The sequence below is a fragment of the Amyelois transitella genome, chromosome 31, assembly GCF_032362555.1.
Source record: "Amyelois transitella isolate CPQ chromosome 31, ilAmyTran1.1, whole genome shotgun sequence".
Lineage (NCBI taxonomy): Eukaryota > Metazoa > Arthropoda > Insecta > Lepidoptera > Pyralidae > Amyelois > Amyelois transitella.
In genome coordinates, this window is record NC_083534.1 from 1,230,245 (window position 1) to 1,247,768 (window position 17,524).

At 38.7% G+C, this 17,524-nt stretch overlaps 1 protein-coding gene across 2 annotated transcripts in view; it reads left to right on the plus strand.

The window, feature by feature from the left end:
- The window catches only part of LOC106142957 (protein slit), a 136,460-nt gene that overhangs the window by 99,054 nt on the left and 19,882 nt on the right, over positions 1–17,524 (plus strand). For both annotated transcript variants that reach the window (XM_060953386.1, XM_060953387.1), the window contains 12 exons: positions 250–394; positions 3,275–3,418; positions 4,546–4,617; positions 5,285–5,356; positions 5,768–5,839; positions 7,142–7,305; positions 7,973–8,123; positions 8,912–9,003; positions 12,110–12,236; positions 13,307–13,378; positions 14,228–14,388; positions 16,747–16,876. In XM_060953386.1, coding sequence (XP_060809369.1) covers positions 250–394; positions 3,275–3,418; positions 4,546–4,617; positions 5,285–5,356; positions 5,768–5,839; positions 7,142–7,305; positions 7,973–8,123; positions 8,912–9,003; positions 12,110–12,236; positions 13,307–13,378; positions 14,228–14,388; positions 16,747–16,876 — 1,402 coding nt within the window. The remainder of the gene's footprint in view (positions 1–249; positions 395–3,274; positions 3,419–4,545; positions 4,618–5,284; positions 5,357–5,767; positions 5,840–7,141; positions 7,306–7,972; positions 8,124–8,911; positions 9,004–12,109; positions 12,237–13,306; positions 13,379–14,227; positions 14,389–16,746; positions 16,877–17,524) is intronic.

Consider the following 17,524-nt stretch of genomic DNA (forward strand, 5'->3'; position numbering starts at 1 on the left):
ACCACTCCATAGCGTTCCCATGGATATCGTAAAGGCGACTAAGGGGTAGGCTTGTAAACTTGGGATTCTTCTTTTAGGCGACGGGCTAGCAACCTGTCACCATTTGAATCTCAATTCTATCATTAAGCCAAACAGCTGAACCTTTCAGTCTTTTCAAGACTGTTGGCTCTGTCTACCCCGCAAGGGATATAGACGTGACTATATGTATGTATGTAGTATGCCTTAAAAAAATAACTAATTCCTTTTTAGGTCCAACAACAGCAATAACAGCGGAATGTTCGGCCGAGCCCCGCTGTCCCCCCCCCTGCAGGTGTACCCCCGAGGGTACAATAGACTGTCGGGAAAAACTTCTCTCCGAGCTCCCGGCAACTATACCGCATAGGGCCACTGAAATGTGAGTCTTGTAATTGTACAGCCATGAAGTGTACCCCCGAGGGTACAATAGACTGTCGGGGAAAACTACTGTCTGAGCTCCCGGCAACTATACCGCATAGGGCCACTGAAATGTGAGTCTTGCAATTGTACAGCCTTGAAGTGTACCCCCGAGGGTACAATAGACTGTCGGGAAAACTACTGTCCGAGCTACCGGCAACTATACCGCATAGGGCCACTGAAATGTGAGTCTTGAAATTGTAAAGCCATGAAGTGTACCCCCGAGGGTACAATAGACTTTCGGGAAAACTTCTCTCCGAGCTACCGGCAACTATACCGCATAGGGCCACTGAAATGTAAGTCTTGTAATTGTAAAGCCATGAAGTGTACCCCCGAGGGTACAATAGATTGTCGGGGAAAACTACTGTCCGAGCTCCCGGCAACTATACCGCATAGGGCCACTGAAATGTGAGTCTTGAAATTGTACAGCCATGAAGTGTACCCCCGAGGGTACAATAGACTGTCGGGAAAAACTTCTCTCCGAGCTACCGGCAACTATACCGCATAGGGCCACTGAAATGTGAGTCTTGTAAATGTGCAGCCATGAAGTGTACCCCCGAGGGTACAATAGACTGTCGGGAAAAACTTCTCTCCGAGCTACCGGCAACTATACCGCATAGGGCCACTGAAATGTGAGTCTTGAAATTGTACAGCCATGAAGTGTACCCCCGAGGGTACAATAGACTGTCGGGGAAAACTACTGTCCGAGCTACCGGCAACTATACCGCATAGGGCCACTGAAATGTGAGTCTTGCAATTGTACAGCCATGAAGTGTACCCCCGAGGGTACAATAGACTGTCGGGAAAAACTTCTCTCCGAGCTACCGGCAACTATACCGCATAGGGCCACTGAAATGTAAGTCTTGTTATTGAACAGCCATGAAGTGTACCCCCGAGGGTACAATAGACTGTCGGGAAAAACTTCTCTCCGAGCTACCGGCAACTATACCGCATAGGGCCACTGAAATGTGAGTCTTGAAATTGTACAGCCATGAAGTGTACCCCCGAGGGTACAATAGACTGTCGGGAAAAACTACTGTCCGAGCTACCGGCAACTATACCGCATAGGGCCACTGAAATGTGAGTCTTGTAATTGTACAGCCATGAAGTGTACCCCCGAGGGTACAATAGACTGTCGGGGAAAACTACTGTCCGAGCTACCGGCAACTATACCGCATAGGGCCACTGAAATGTGAGTTTTGTAATTGTTCAGCCATGAAGTGTACCCCCGAGGGTACAATAGATTGTCGGGGAAAACTACTGTCCGAGCTCCCGGCAACTATACCGCATAGGGCCACTGAAATGTAAGTCTTGTAATTGTACAGCCATGAAGTGTACCCCCGAGGGTACAATAGACTGTCGGGGAAAACTACTGTCCGAGCTCCCGGCAACTATACCGCATAGGGCCACTGAAATGTGAGTCTTGTAATTGTACAGCCATGAAGTGTACCCCCGAGGGTACAATAGACTGTCGGGAAAAACTTCTCTCCGAGCTACCGGCAACTATACCGCATAGGGCCACTGAAATGTGAGTCTTGAAATTGTACAGCCATGAAGTGTACCCCCGAGGGTACAATAGACTGTCGGGGAAAACTACTGTCCGAGCTACCGGCAACTATACCGCATAGGGCCACTGAAATGTGAGTCTTGCAATTGTACAGCCATGAAGTGTACCCCCGAGGGTACAATAGACTGTCGGGAAAAACTTCTCTCCGAGCTACCGGCAACTATACCGCATAGGGCCACTGAAATGTAAGTCTTGTTATTGAACAGCCATGAAGTGTACCCCCGAGGGTACAATAGACTGTCGGGAAAAACTTCTCTCCGAGCTACCGGCAACTATACCGCATAGGGCCACTGAAATGTGAGTCTTGAAATTGTACAGCCATGAAGTGTACCCCCGAGGGTACAATAGACTGTCGGGGAAAACTACTGTCCGAGCTACCGGCAACTATACCGCATAGGGCCACTGAAATGTAAGTCTTGTAATTGTACAGCCATGAAGTGTACCCCCGAGGGTACAATAGACTGTCGGGGAAAACTACTGTCCGAGCTACCGGCAACTATACCGCATAGGGCCACTGAAATGTGAGTTTTGTAATTGTTCAGCCATGAAGTGTACCCCTGAGGGTACAATAGATTGTCGGGGAAAACTACTGTCCGAGCTCCCGGCAACTATACCGCATAGGGCCACTGAAATGTAAGTCTTGTAATTGTACAGCCATGAAGTGTACCCCCGAGGGTACAATAGACTGTCGGGGAAAACTACTGTCCGAGCTCCCGGCAACTATACCGCATAGGGCCACTGAAATGTGAGTCTTGTAATTGTACAGCCATGAAGTGTACCCCCGAGGGTACAATAGATTGTCGGGGAAAAACTCCTGTCAGCCAAAAGCAAAAAAAATTTATTCAAATCTTTTATTCATTATTATGGGACATTACAATATCATTTAATAATTGTCACATCTTTTCGTTTCACAACGTTTGATTGACGTCAAATAAATTACTTAAAACTAAGTTTACTGCCGCTTCCGAAGCGTCATTGCAGAAGAAGCGGTAACAAACTGCACTGCATAATTTTCATCAGCCTTGAAGTGTACTTGTGGGATAGACTTATACTTGGGATTCTTTTTTAAGGCGATGAGCTAGCAACCTGTCGCTATTTAAATCTCAATTCTATCATTAAGCCAAACAGCTGAACGAGGCTCTCCAGTCTTTTGATGTCTGTTTGTCTCTGTCTACATACGATAAAGACGTGATTTTATGTATGTATGTATGTCGAAGTGTACCACTTAGGGTACAATAGATTGTCGTGAAAAACAGAATTTCCTCCTTCTTTCAGACGTCTAGAACAGAACGAGATTACAGAAGTCGGTCCGGGAGCCTTCTCGGCCGTCAAGCGGGTAGCCAGGATAGATTTGTCTAACAACAAGATATCAAAACTGGCTGCTGATGCTTTTTCTGGGTTAACGCATCTCACATCGCTGTAAGTTGTACTTTATTTAGTTGTGTCTTCTCCATCCTGGTGCCGTGCCGTGTGGTTCCCGGCACCAAATAGAAAAAAGAATAGGACCACTCCATCACTCTCCCATGGATGTCGTAAAAGGCGACTAAGGGGTAGGCTTATAAACTTGGTATTCTTGGTATTGGTCTTCTTTTAGGTGATGGGCTAGCAACCCGTCACTATTAGAATGTCAATTCTATCTTATAGCCAAATAGCTGAACGTGGCCTGTCAGTCTTTTCAAGACTTTTGGCTCTGTCTACCCCGCAAGGGATATAGACGTGACCATATGTATGTATGTATGTGTCTTCTCCCTCCTGGTGCCGTGCCGTATGGTTCCCGACACCAAATAGAAAAAAGAATAGGACCATCACTCTCCCATTCAAGTCGTAAAAGGCGACTAAGGGGTAGGCTTATAAACTTGGGATTCTCCTTTTACGCGATGGGCTAGCAACCTGTCACTATTAGAATGTCAATTCTATCTTAAAGCCAAATAGCTGAACGTGGCCTGTCAGTCTTTTCAAGACTGTTAGCTCTGTCTACCCCGCAAGGGATGTATACGTGATTATATGTATGTATGTATGTTCTCCCTCCTAGCTTTAGTCCCGGTTGCATCCTCAACACTCTGGAATTTATTATTGAATGATTTAAATTTTAAATGAAAAAAATGATCTGACTGAATTATTGTACGTCTTGTGAAGACAGATCACAGTGACACGAACTGTTTTGTATCATCTTTTCTACCTGTGTTTCCGCAATAAAGAGATTTGATTTGATTTGATTTGAGGACACAAACTGTCGTGTGGTTCCCGGCACCAATAGAAAAAAGAAAAGGACCACTCCATCTCTATCCCATAGATGTCGTAAAAGGCTATTAAGGGATAGGCTTAAAAACTTGGGATTCTTTTTTAGGCGATGGGTTAGCAACCTGTCACTATTTGAATCTCAATTCTATCATTAAGCCAAATAGCTGAACGTCTACCTCGCAAGGGACATAGACGTGTAAAGATTATTAGCCTATCCCTTAGTCACCTTTTACTACGTCCATGGGAAAGATATGGAGTGATAATAATGAGAAGTTAATAGTAAAAATTGTTTTTTTTTATTTCAGAGTTTTGTACGGTAACAAAATCAAGGATTTGCCTTCTGGCATGTTCCACGGGTTGACGTCTCTGCAACTGCTGTAAGTGGTTTGTTTTATAAGAAAACTAGCTGTGTCCGCGACTCCGTCCGCGTGGAATAGTTATTTTGGGCATCATTGAAGCCCTCAAGGGTGAATAATTTTCCCCGTTTATTTCACATTTTCCATTATTTCTTCGCTACTAATAGTTGCAGCGTGATGTTATATAGCCTAAAGCCTTCCTCGATAAATGGTCTATTCAACGCAAAAATAATTTTTCAATCCGAACCAGTATTTCCTGAGATTAGCGCGTTCAAACAAACAAACAAAAAACTCTTCAGCTTTATAATTTTATCGTAGCATCTAAACCAAGCTGAAACATAAATTATCTACAACATTTATCTTCAAAATTTGCCAAAGAATATACTTTTTTTTTATTATTTGGTTGGCTAACTGCTTGAACAACTCACATTTTTACACATTTAATATATTTCAAATTGAATATTGCAAATTAAAAATTGGCCGTAGCGTGGCACGCGCGACGCCATTTTTAATCGTGCGAAATATAATCGCTGTATTATCGCTGTCCCGTTTTTACGTCGTAATAAAAAGCGAAACGGCGATAGTTTTTCGCGCAATAAAAAAGTCACGCGTGCCGTATTATACCTACATGACTTCGCAACAAGCAACATGCTTTATCGGACGATAAATTGTATTTATTTTTTTTCAGATTGCTGAATTCGAATGAAATCACGTGCGTCAGGAAAGACACATTCAGGGATTTGCAAAATTTGAAACTTCTGTGAGTTCAAAGTATTTTTTTTTTTTAATATTTTGTACTTTTTTACGTCACTTACTAGAAGTTACTATAGTTAATTTCTTAAGTTTCTTACTGAAGTGAAAGTAAACAATCGTGTGCCTTTATTTATGAGAAGAACAAGCTACTTGAAAAGAACTAGATAAATGAAAAGAACAATATAAATGAAATAACACATTTCAATGAGTTTTTACTGCGAATCATAGTAAATCGTAGGCTTAAGTAATTTCTCTAGAAATAAGTAGTGCCCTTGTACCAAACCAACCAACGTTAGTGTACCTGGAAAACACTAACGTTTTTTTTTAATCGTTTTTTTTCGTTTATCTTTTCAGTTACTTTTTTATGCAATAAAGTGATTTAAACTTTATATTTATTTTGTTTTTTTATTAATTACAGATCATTATACGACAATAATATCCGAACGATACCGAACGGAACCTTCGATTCTTTGAGTGGAATACAGACGCTGTAAGTGACAGTTAACTACGCCATTTTGTCAATAATTATTGGTACCTATATTATAAATGCGAAAGTGACTGTCTGTCTTTTTGGTACGCTTTCACGCCTAAACCACTGAAACGATTTTGATGAAATACGATGCAGAGATAGAATCATCGCTCGTTGCGGTAATGAGTTCACAACAGTGCAATATAATAAATGATAGTTTAGATAGATTTGGCGAGAAAATAACCAGTAAAGTTGTGAACGTCTTTATAACTTGCGGGGTAGACAGAGCCAACAGTCTCGATGAGATAGAAATACCACGTTCAGCCGTATGTCTTCATGATGGAATTGAAATTCAATTAGTGACAGGTTGCTAGCCCATCGGCTAGAGAAGAAGAGAAAAAAAAAGTAATTACAACAGTGAAATTATAACAAAATTCATCTCTCCTCTCACGGGTCTACTGGAAGAGATTTCTATTGAAATAAGTAGCACCTTTGTACTACAATCACTGTATTAAATGTTCATGTAGGTACCTATATAATTTTGTGTACATATATACATAAATAAAATCACGCCTTTGCCCCGGAGGGGTAGGCAGAAACGACATCTTTCCACTCGCCACGATCTCTGCATACTTCCTTCGCTTCATCCGCATTCATAACTCTCTTCATGCAAGCTCGGCGGTTTCGGGATATATTTTGTGTACATAAATAAATAAATGTTTTCCAGGTGCCATGTGGTTCCCGGCACCAATACCAAAAAATAATAGGACCACTCGCATCTCTTTCCCACGGATGTCGTAAAAGGCGACTAAGGGATAGGTTTACAAACTTGGGATTCTTATTTTTAGGCGATGAGCTAGCAACCTGTCACTATTTGAATCTCAATTCTATCACTAAGCCAAACAGCTGAGCGTGGCCTATCAGTCTTTTCAAGACTGTTGTCTCTATCTACCCCACAAGGGATATAGACGTGACCATATGTATGTATGTTTCTTAGAGTTATCTCAAGCTGTGCTATTATATATTTGTGTCTCTGTAATGAAACATATATTTGAATCTCAATTCTATCACTAAGCCAAACAGCTGAGCGTGGCCTATCAGTCTTTTCAAGACTGTTGGCTCTGTCTACCCCGTTAGGGATATAGACGTGACCATATGTATGTATGTATGTTTTTACAGTGTAGTTTGTTCCGCCGCTTCTTCTACACATGCGCTTCGGAAGCGGTAGTAGTTATAATTAGATTTAAGTGATGTGACGTCAATAAGTGATACCTTGTATCCAATTTTGAAAATAAATCTATTCTATTCTTTTCTATTCTACAGACACCTAGGTCGCAACCCGTTCGCATGCGATTGTTCGCTGCGCTGGCTGGCCGCGTACTTGCGACGCAATCCGATCGAAACGTCGGGCGCCAAGTGCGACTCGCCGAAACGCAGCAGTCGCAAGAGAATAGACGCACTGAGGGAGGAGAATTTTAAATGCAAACGTAAGTGATGTTGACGGCCTCTGTGGCGCAGCGGTAGTGCGCTTGTCTGTGACACCGGCGGTCCCGGGTTCGAATCCCGGCCAGGGCATGATGAGAGAAGAACTTTTTCTGATTGTCCTGGGTCTTGGATGTTTATCTATATAAGTATTTTTTAATATTATAAAATATAGTATCGTTGAGTTAGTATCTCGTAACACAAGTCTCGAACTTCGAGGCTAACTCAATCTGTGTAATTTGTCCCGTATATATTTATTTATATTTATTTATAAGTGATTTTGTGTTTGAAAAGTTGTTGCAAAATATGCCCTAGTGGTTCCCGGCACCAATACAAAAAAAGAATAGGACCACTCCATCTCGTTCCCATGGATGTCGTAAAAGGCGACTAAGGGATAGGCTTACAAACTTGGGATTCTTTTTTAGGCGATTGGCTACCAACCTGTCCCTATTTGAATCTCAATTCCATCATGAAGCCATACAACTGAACGTGGCCTTTCAGTTTTTTCGAGACTTTTGTCTCTGTCTACCCCGCAAGGGACATAGACGTGGTTATAAGTATGTATGTAGACAATAACTTATGATTCCACCCGCAGCTGGTGAAGATACCTCTAACGCGTGGATTATAAGTATGTATGTAGAGAATAACTTATATATATTATTCCACCCGCAGCTGGTGAAGAAGCCTCTAACGCGTGCGGGTCGGCGGGCGCGTGCCCGGCCGCGTGCGCGTGCGAGTACGCGGCGCGCGCCGTGCGCGTGGCGTGCGCGCGCGCAGCGCTGGCGGAGGTGCCGAGGGATCTGCCGCTCAATACTGATGCTTTGTAAGTTTTTTATTATATGTAAGTTTATAGTAATTTTGTAAGTATATGTATGTTTGTCTGTGTATTATAATCGCATGTCGCTGAACAGATGTAGATGGAGTTTTTGTTTTTTGTTTGTACCTACAAAACACAGACATATTAATAACAGAAAAATATAAGTTCGTTGGTCGTGTACTAATATTCACAATATATATATACTATATTATATATTATATACTTTAAACACACTAGCAGCTCATTAAGCTGATGCGTGTGAATTTTGATGCTTAGAGATTTTTAAAGTTTGTCTAGCCGATTCTTAAAACAATTGACTGAAGGAGCAGTTATGACACACGTTATATATATGAACAATATACATATATATCATGTAGTAATAACTATTTTACTATAAACATTACTTTGAATACTTACCGGTGAGGGAAAATATCGTAAGGAAACCTGCAGGCAACTGGATGTGTGACCATGATCGATCCAATACGGGTCAGGATCCCCTGCAAAGGTCGCGGAGGTCAGACGGGAGTCGCTTCGTGTGAAAACCTGACTCACCCAATCCAGGGTCCATGGTCGAAGGCGTACCCCGGGCTCCTCTCCAGAGTGGCGAGGAGCATTTATTGTTAATTGATAAAGTTTCTTGCTAAGAGTTACTCCAATAAAGAAAAAAAAATTGTACATATTTTATTTTATTACTCATAAGACTGTTGTGTCTGCTTACCCAGCAAGGGATATAGACGTGATTATATGTATGTATGAATGAATTTATTACATATACGTATATGATTTTGTTTCAGGTTGATGTCAGACAATAATCTGGGGCAGATCAAATCCGACGGCCTGTTTGGTCGCCTGCCGGACCTGACCAAACTGGACCTGAGAAATAATGGTGAGTTTGTGTTCAACTAGCGACCCGCCCCGGCTTCGCACGGGTAGCAAGTTTATCTACACTAATATTATAAAGAGGAAAACTTTGTTTGTTTGTTTGTTTGGTTGTAATGAATAAGCTCAAAAACTACTGGACCGATTTTAAAAATTCTTTCACCATTCGAAAGCCACATTATCCACGAGTAACATAGACTATATTTTATTTTGGAAAAAAATAGGGTTCCGTAATATATTTGGATTTTTCGGACACAAACTGAAAAAAATCAACCAAAAAGTTACTTAACTATTTTGCGTACGCTGCCTAAATTACAAAAGATAGAACCATAAAATGTTTTAATTAATTGTAGATCTTATAAATATCTACAAAAAAGTCCGCGACACACTATACCTATCTATGTCGAGTGAGGCACAACAACCACATTTTTATTTAAAAATCTTGAATTTTTTTGGTCTACATTTAAACGCGTTTTTTTTACTCATGCTAGTAATCCTTATCAAAATAAATAATTTCATCAATAAGTACAGTTTATGTAGATAATATTTGGTCTTTGAATGATTAAAATTGAACGTTTGGTTTTGAAGTTGTGGTGAAATTAAAATATTACGATTTCTGCTGCACGGCCCGTTGCGAAGTGAGCAAGACTTAGTTAGCCGCTTTGCGGGCGGTCCTTTAGTTAGTTCTAATCTATACTAATATTATAAAGCTGAAGAGTTTGTTTTGTTTGTTTGTTTGTTTGTTTGTTTAAACGCGCTAATCTCAGAAACTACTGAACCGATTTGAATAATTCTTTCACTGTTAGATATTCTATTTATCGAAGAAGGCTATAGGCTACATTTTATCCCGGATTTCCTACGGGAAACGTCAACAATGCAGGTGAAAGTTGAATGAGTCGGCCATCTGCGAGCTTTCCACGCGAACGCTGCGCAAACCAACAAAGATATAGTAAAACAATGTACTAAAGATGTGAAGTACTAATTTTTTGCCACAAAAAAGTCCGCGAGAGCATATATCTATCTCTTAAGGTTTACTTACAATAACCACTTTTATGTTCATTTTTTAAGATTATTTTTTCATTATAAACATAAGTTATTTTGAAACCAATTTTCATTAATTCAGTATTAATCCTTATCCAAATAAATATGTTTATTACTTTCGGCTTTTCATGTAGACTAAAAGTGCCATTTACAGTATATAAATCAGACGAATAGGTTTTGAGATATAGTCGTTATAAGCAATTTGCAGCGAAACATTTAATTCGGCGAACCAGCGTTCTTTCTAATACGCGTGACCGTACCGACCATAACAATTACCAGCTATAATTGATAAAGCCGAGGAGGATGTTTGCAAAAATAAATATGATGCCCAAAATAACTATTCCACGCGGACGAAGTCGCGGGCACAGCTAGTAGAGATATATTTAGTATAGTGATGCAACGGAACTGGCATAACGGAAGCAGAAACGGAATCAGATGTCAAAAGTAAATCTTAACGGAAGCGGAAGCGGAAACGGAAGCGGAAACGGAAGCGTTAATACTATAAAGAAAAAGCACAATTTTGTATTTTTAAATGTTTTTTATTAAATTTGTAGTAGTACAAGTAACAAAATTAAAAATTTTGAAATACCCACGACAAAATGGTTTCAATGTACCAACCTATCTACTCTAAACGATGAAATTGGTTTCATAAAGAAATGTCTACTAAAGCGCCCCCTGATGAATTATTGACGTAAAACCTATCTAAGAATATGTAGCAATTTAATCCAAACCTATCACTGAAAACCGCATTAAAATCGGACTAGTGGTTTTGAAGATAAATGGCAACATTTGTTTGCACAAACAAACACACAAACAACCTCTCACCCAAACGCGTTCCGTCGTGGGTAAGAATATAAATTAGTAGTCAAAATTAAATAGCGGCAAGTTATATTTAATAAAGAGTAACTTGGCCGCTTTTTCACCTTTTAGCCTATTTCTATGTTCTTCATATATTAAACCAGCTCCGCTAAATAATAAGTACTGATAAGTATTGGCGAACTATTGGCAAGATATGGGGGTATTTGGGTCGCTCTCGCCCCGCATCCGTTTCGAGTTCTGTTATTAGTTTGCGGAACCAGAAACAGAAACGGAACTGAAAAAACATGCGGAACTTCTGCAGATGCAGAAGCGGAAGCAGAGTTCTGTTGCAACACTAATTTAGTATCGGCTGTGCATCCGTGCGAAGCCGGGGCGGGTCGCTAGTAAGATATAAACCTATCTCTGATAACCCTCTTTTCAACATTTCAAACAGTTACAAAATCGGTTTACAACTTTCGGAGATCAATACATACATGCAAACAGAATTTAGGGGTAAGTACTTTACTTTGGCTCTGTCTACATCGCAAGGGATATAGACGTAATTATGTGTATGGGACGGTGGTACTGGTTACTAATGAAACAGTTTACTAAACGCGAACGTAAACACGATACCATATTGTTAACATCACGTCTATATTCCTTGCGATGTAGACAGAGCCAACAGTCTTGAAAGACCGATAGGCCAAGTTCAGCTGTTAGGCTTAATGATCAAATTGAGATTCAAATAGTGACAGGTCGCTAGCCCATCGCTTAAAAGAAAAATCCCAAGTTTATAAGCCTATCACTGAGTCGCTTTTTACGACATCCAGAGGAAAAAGATGCGGTGATCCTATTTTTCTTTTTATTAGTGCCGGAAACTACACGGCACACCACTCATCTCACTCATCATTCACTATGAAAGGTTAAGTTTTTTTATTACATACTAGCTGTGCCCGCGACTTCGTCCGCGTGGAATAGTTATTTTGGGCATCATTGAAGCCCTCAAGGATGAATAATTTTCCCCGTTTTTTCACATTTTCCATTACTCCTTCACTCCTAGAAGTTGCAGCGTGATGTTATATACCCTAAAGCCTTCCTCGATAAATGGTCTATTCAACGCAAAAATAATTTTTCAATTCGAACCAGTAGTTCCTGAGATCAAACAAACAAACAAACTCTTCAGCTTTATAATATTACATATTTTATATGTTACAGGTTATATAGTTTATTTTTTTGATTATATTAGATTGATTATATATTTTATTATGTTACAGGCATCACCATCATAGAAGATAACGCTTTCGACGGCGCCGCCAACATCCAGGAATTGTTCCTGGATGGCAACCAATTGAAGACAATTACGGATAAGATGTTTTTCGGTCTTCACAGCTTGAGCGTTTTGTGAGTCCCGATGTTATTTTATAAAGATATTTTTTTAAACAAATAAACCTAGAGTAGAATAGAATAGAATAGATTTATTTTAAAAATTGGATACAAGGTATCACTTATTGACGTCACATCACTTAAATCTAATTATAACTACTACCGCTTCCAAAGCGCGTGTGTAGAAGAAGCGGCGGAACAAACTACACTGCAGCATTTTCATCGGACGTCAATATGCAACCTCTCGTTCCTGTTGATGTCGTAAAAGACGACTAAGGGCTAGAGATTGTAACATACATACATACATAAAATTACGCCTATTTCCCGGAGGGGTAGGCAGAGACTACCTCTTTCCACTTGCCACGATCTCTGCATACTTCCTTCGCTTCATCCACATTAGAATTATAAACTTGGATTGAATGGAATGGAATTGAGATTCGAATAGTGACAGGTTGCTAGCTCATCGTCTACATGAGGAATCCTAAGTTGATAAGGCTTAGTCGCCTTTTACGACATCCACGGATAAGAGATTGAGAGGTCTTCTTATTACCACTGGTTACTTATCGATTTGAGGCGAGAATATATTTTTTGTATGTATGTATGTTGGTTTGTAACGCTATAACTTTACCACGTGTCTGTTTTGATGAAAAATGTAAAAGGTAATAGGATATATCAATTTTACAAAGTTAATGCAGCAGTTAAATTAAAATAAAATTACATTTTCTAACTAATTTATAGGTGTGAGAAGAAAAATATTTTTTTGTACATACATACATACATATAATCACGTCTATATCCCTTGCGGGGTAGACAGAGCCAACTGTCTTGAAAAGACTGATAGGCCACGTTCAGCTATTTGGCTTTAAGATAGAATTGAGATGACAGGTTGCTAGCCCATCGCCTAAAAAAGAATCCCAAGTTTGAAAGCCTACCCCTTAGTCGCCTTTTACGACATCCATGGGAAGGAGATGGAGTGGTCCTATTCCTTTTTTCTATTGGTGCCGGGAACCACGCGGCATTTTTTTTTTAAATAAGTATTTAATTTTGTTATTTTTTTTTTTTGTTTTTATCATTAATTTCGTTCACAGGTCACTCACAAACAATAAGATCCGATGCATTACACCTGGCGCTTTTGATCACCTCACCACGCTCTCTACTCTGTAAGTAATTATCATAAACATACATACATACATATACATAGTATATATCGTACAGTAATTATGTTTATTATACATTATTATTATCACCCACACAAAGGTTCTCCGCTTAATTCAATGGTAGACTGTTAGATAATGCTATTAGCATTAAGTCCGCCTATTGTATTTTACAAATTGTAATTGTTACAATAAAGAATAAATAAATAAATAAATACATACATATAACACGTCTATATCCCTTGCGGGTTAGACAGAGCCAACAGTCTTGTAAAGACTGATAGGCCACGTTCAGCTATTTGGCTTTAAGATAGAATTGAGATTCAAATAGTGACAGGTTGCTAACCCATCGCCTAAAAAATAATCCCAAGTTTATAAGCCTATCCCTTAGTCGCCTTTTACGACATCCATGGGAAAGAGATGGAGTGGTCCTATTCTTTTTTTGTATCGGTGCCGGGAACCACACGGCACAGTTACAATGTAGGTCTTAATTATTTAGACGTACAGTTAAACCGAATGTTAAAACGTTAGTTAGTTAAAACGTTGAGGTATTTAACTTATTTTTTTTATATAAATAAAATAAAATAAATATATACGGGACAAATTACACTTATTGAGTTAGCCTCGAAGTAAGTTCGAAACTTGTGTTACGAGATACTATCTCAACGATACTATATTTTATAATAAATACTTATATAGATAAACATCCAAGACTCAGGCCAATCAGAAAAAGTTCTTTTCTCATCATGCCCTGGCCGGGATTCGAACCCGGGACCTCTGTTGTCACAGACAAGCGTACTACCGCTGAGACACAGAGGCCGTCTTTTTTTTATCCGTTTTTTTTTTATATAACAGGAATCTGGAATCGAATCCGCTAGAGTGTACCTGCCACACCGCCTGGCTGTCCACCTGGCTTCGAACCCGTCGCCTCTCGCCGGCAGCCACCTGTTCTTCACCACCAGCCCTCAGCGGTGCCAGCCTGAGTAGATTGGATATTACTGACTTCAAATGTTCAGGTGAGTTATTTTTTTTTTTTCTTATATATATAACTGCATTATAAGTCCGTTAATTCTGTTAGGCGATTTTTTATGTTGTGTTGTGTTATGTGTGAAACTAGCTGTGCCCGCGACTTCGTCCGCGTGGAATAGTTATTTTGAGCATCATTGAAGTAGGTACTACTTACTACATACGTTTCCGCTACATCCGATCTCAAAGATAAAGGTGAGTGCTGAACGTGTCCTCAGAATCTTGTGACTCTGTCTACCCCGTATAGGATGAAGATGTGACAATATAACAGTGTCAGACACGGCAGTAACTGTGTCAACATTTTGAGTCAAATAAAAATAAATTAAAAAAAAAGGGTTTAAAATATATTTGGTTTCTTTTACTAGTAAAATTATTTAATTCTAGTTTTCAAAGCAAAGAAATCATATTATGAAAAAATCTACAAATTATTATTCTTTTTTGTTATACAAATTCAAACCCCCCAACTCTAATATTTTCAACACAGTCAGATCCACAGTTTCGGCCGAGCGCCAATAGATGGCGCTGTGCCGTATTAAAACGCGCTATGGTTCGTCCCGGCGTATTCGTCATATACTATTGAGAGAATTTAATCTATCTCTCTCTCTCATCTTTGCGTAGCTACTATAAGTAGCAGATATTTTTGTTACCTCTTGCCTCTTTCGTAGAGGAAAAAAGAGGACATAGAAAAATTAACTCAATAAATGTTTAAATAGTTTTTAAAAAAGCAGTGAAGTTAAAGTAAGACTTGTTTTTTAATCTAGCTTTATTTAATAAATTAAAAAATATTATATTTTCTTTTAATTTATAAAAGTTGTGTTTTCAAAATCAGAGTCTTGATTCTCATTCCAGTCATCTCAATATTTGTTTACTTTTGTAATTTTGTACTAAAAAATAGAGCAATATTTCAATTACGATGTTGAAAGGAAAGCTATAAGAGCTGAGTAGTAAGTTAAATTAAAACTAATAAGTTTAAGGCAGGCTACATACTGATCATCGGCTCAGATAAAACAACCGTAATTTGGTCGATTATAATAATAAAAAGTAGAAACTTGAATATAAAAATAAATATTTAAGTAACAAATGATTTTTCATTTGTTTTATCTGAGCCCCCTCTAAAAATTTCTTTATTTTTATAGATAGATAAATTTTTTACTGTTACTACCGTTATTAATATTAAGGAAAAAAAAAAGATACGAAAAATCAACTTATCTCAAAATGCGCTTGGCACGACACGCACATTCCCTATGTTTTTTTCCAGACTATCAATTATTTCGTTAATATTCGTATGTGTTAAAAAAAATTATTAAAAAAAATATTTTTATATTTGCCGTGGTTTTATTTGTTGTGACGACTTTGAGATTTATATACTTAAATATTTATTTATCTTGTATTCTTAAAATTATACCTCTCGGCTCTTTTACAAGAGGTAAGAGGTTCCCAAAAAACAGCTACTGAACGTAGCGACGTGATTATGTATGTATGCAACGTCACAAAATAGCGTTTACTTTATATCGTTTTTGCGGGGACAAACCATAGCGCGTTTTAATATGAAACACCGCCATCTATCGGCGAATTTGGTAAACGTACCGCGCTTGGTACTGACGAAGAAAGGAATATTCTGCTCTTTGTAAGCTGTAGATTTTAAATGAAATAAAACATTTTGTACCTGTGTCACGTCTTACGGGGAAGACAGAGTAAAAAGACAAGACTGGAAGACCATGATATTTTTAACAATTTATTATGTTTAACATAATAAAGATTTAAAAAAAAAAAAAAATTTTTTATAACCCACTACTAGTGGACTATTTTTTAGTTAATATAAAAACCTTTTTTTTTTTAATTGTATTTGTACCTACTATTCTTATAGGGAAATAACATTGTGTCCGCCAACTGCTCGTGGAGATTGTAAAAACTGAAAGTGGACTTTTCTAGAGTGTTGGCTCTGCTTACCCCGTATCAAGGATAAATGGTTAATAAAAATTTCAATATCGAATTGATTCAACATTAAAAATCAAGTGTGGTTTTTGGTACTTAAAAATAGAACCATTCCATCTCTACATCTCTGTTCCATGGATGTTGTAAAAAACGACTAGGGGATAGGCTTATAAACTTACTCTTGTCACTATTTGAATCTCAATTCTATCATTACGCCAAACTGATAGAATTGAGATTCAAATAGTGACAGGTTGCTAGCCCATCGCCTAAAAGAGGAATCCCAAGTTTATAAGCCTATCCCTTAGTCGCCTTTTACGACATCCGTGGGAAAGAGACGGAGTGGTCCTATTCTTTTTTGTAATGGTGCCGGGAAACCACACGGCAGTTGATTAATAAAGATCACCTTGTTACAGCGGAAGACAAGGGCTGCCTGGCTCCTGACTACTGCCCAGCGCCTTGCACTTGTACCGGTACCGTGGTGAGGTGCTCCAGGGCTCAGCTGACGGAGCCCCCGGCCAATATACCCAGGCACACCACTGAACTGTAAGTCGTAACCAGAGTTAGGGTTGAAAAAAGCGGGAAATTTTCCCGTTTTTTTTCAAATTCCCTCGTATTTATACAAGTTTTTTTACGAAAGTTTCAAGAAAGATAAGAATGAAATATTTCATGTTTTTTATTAATAAAACGGAAAAATACGATAGGAAAAGTATTGATTACCTTACAATATGCATCATTGTTTTAAAAATTGGTAATTATACATAGAATATATATATATAGTTTTCCAATCGTTTTTTATTTTTTTTTTCGAAACAAACGACGAAAATCTCAATAAAACCGTTTTTTACCCAAGGTTTTATTCTGATATAATTCAATGTAACAAACCAATAAAACGGTAAAAAAAAAAACATTTCTTTCACCGAAAAAAACAATTTGTTTCTTTCGGAATTTTCAACGCTAAACCAGAGATCGGAATAGGTAGATTGATTTTATGTACTTGCATCATGAATTACCATAGAAAGCGTAACATGGAAAAGCCTCTTGTCCGGGATTTCATTTCAGTACTTACACTTACAGTAAACCACATTGTCCGCGGGTAACATAGGACTACAATTTGCGTGAACGAAGTCGGTGGAAAACAGCTACCACTAATATATTCTTCATCCCACTTGTAAAAATTCCGGAAAAAAAAAC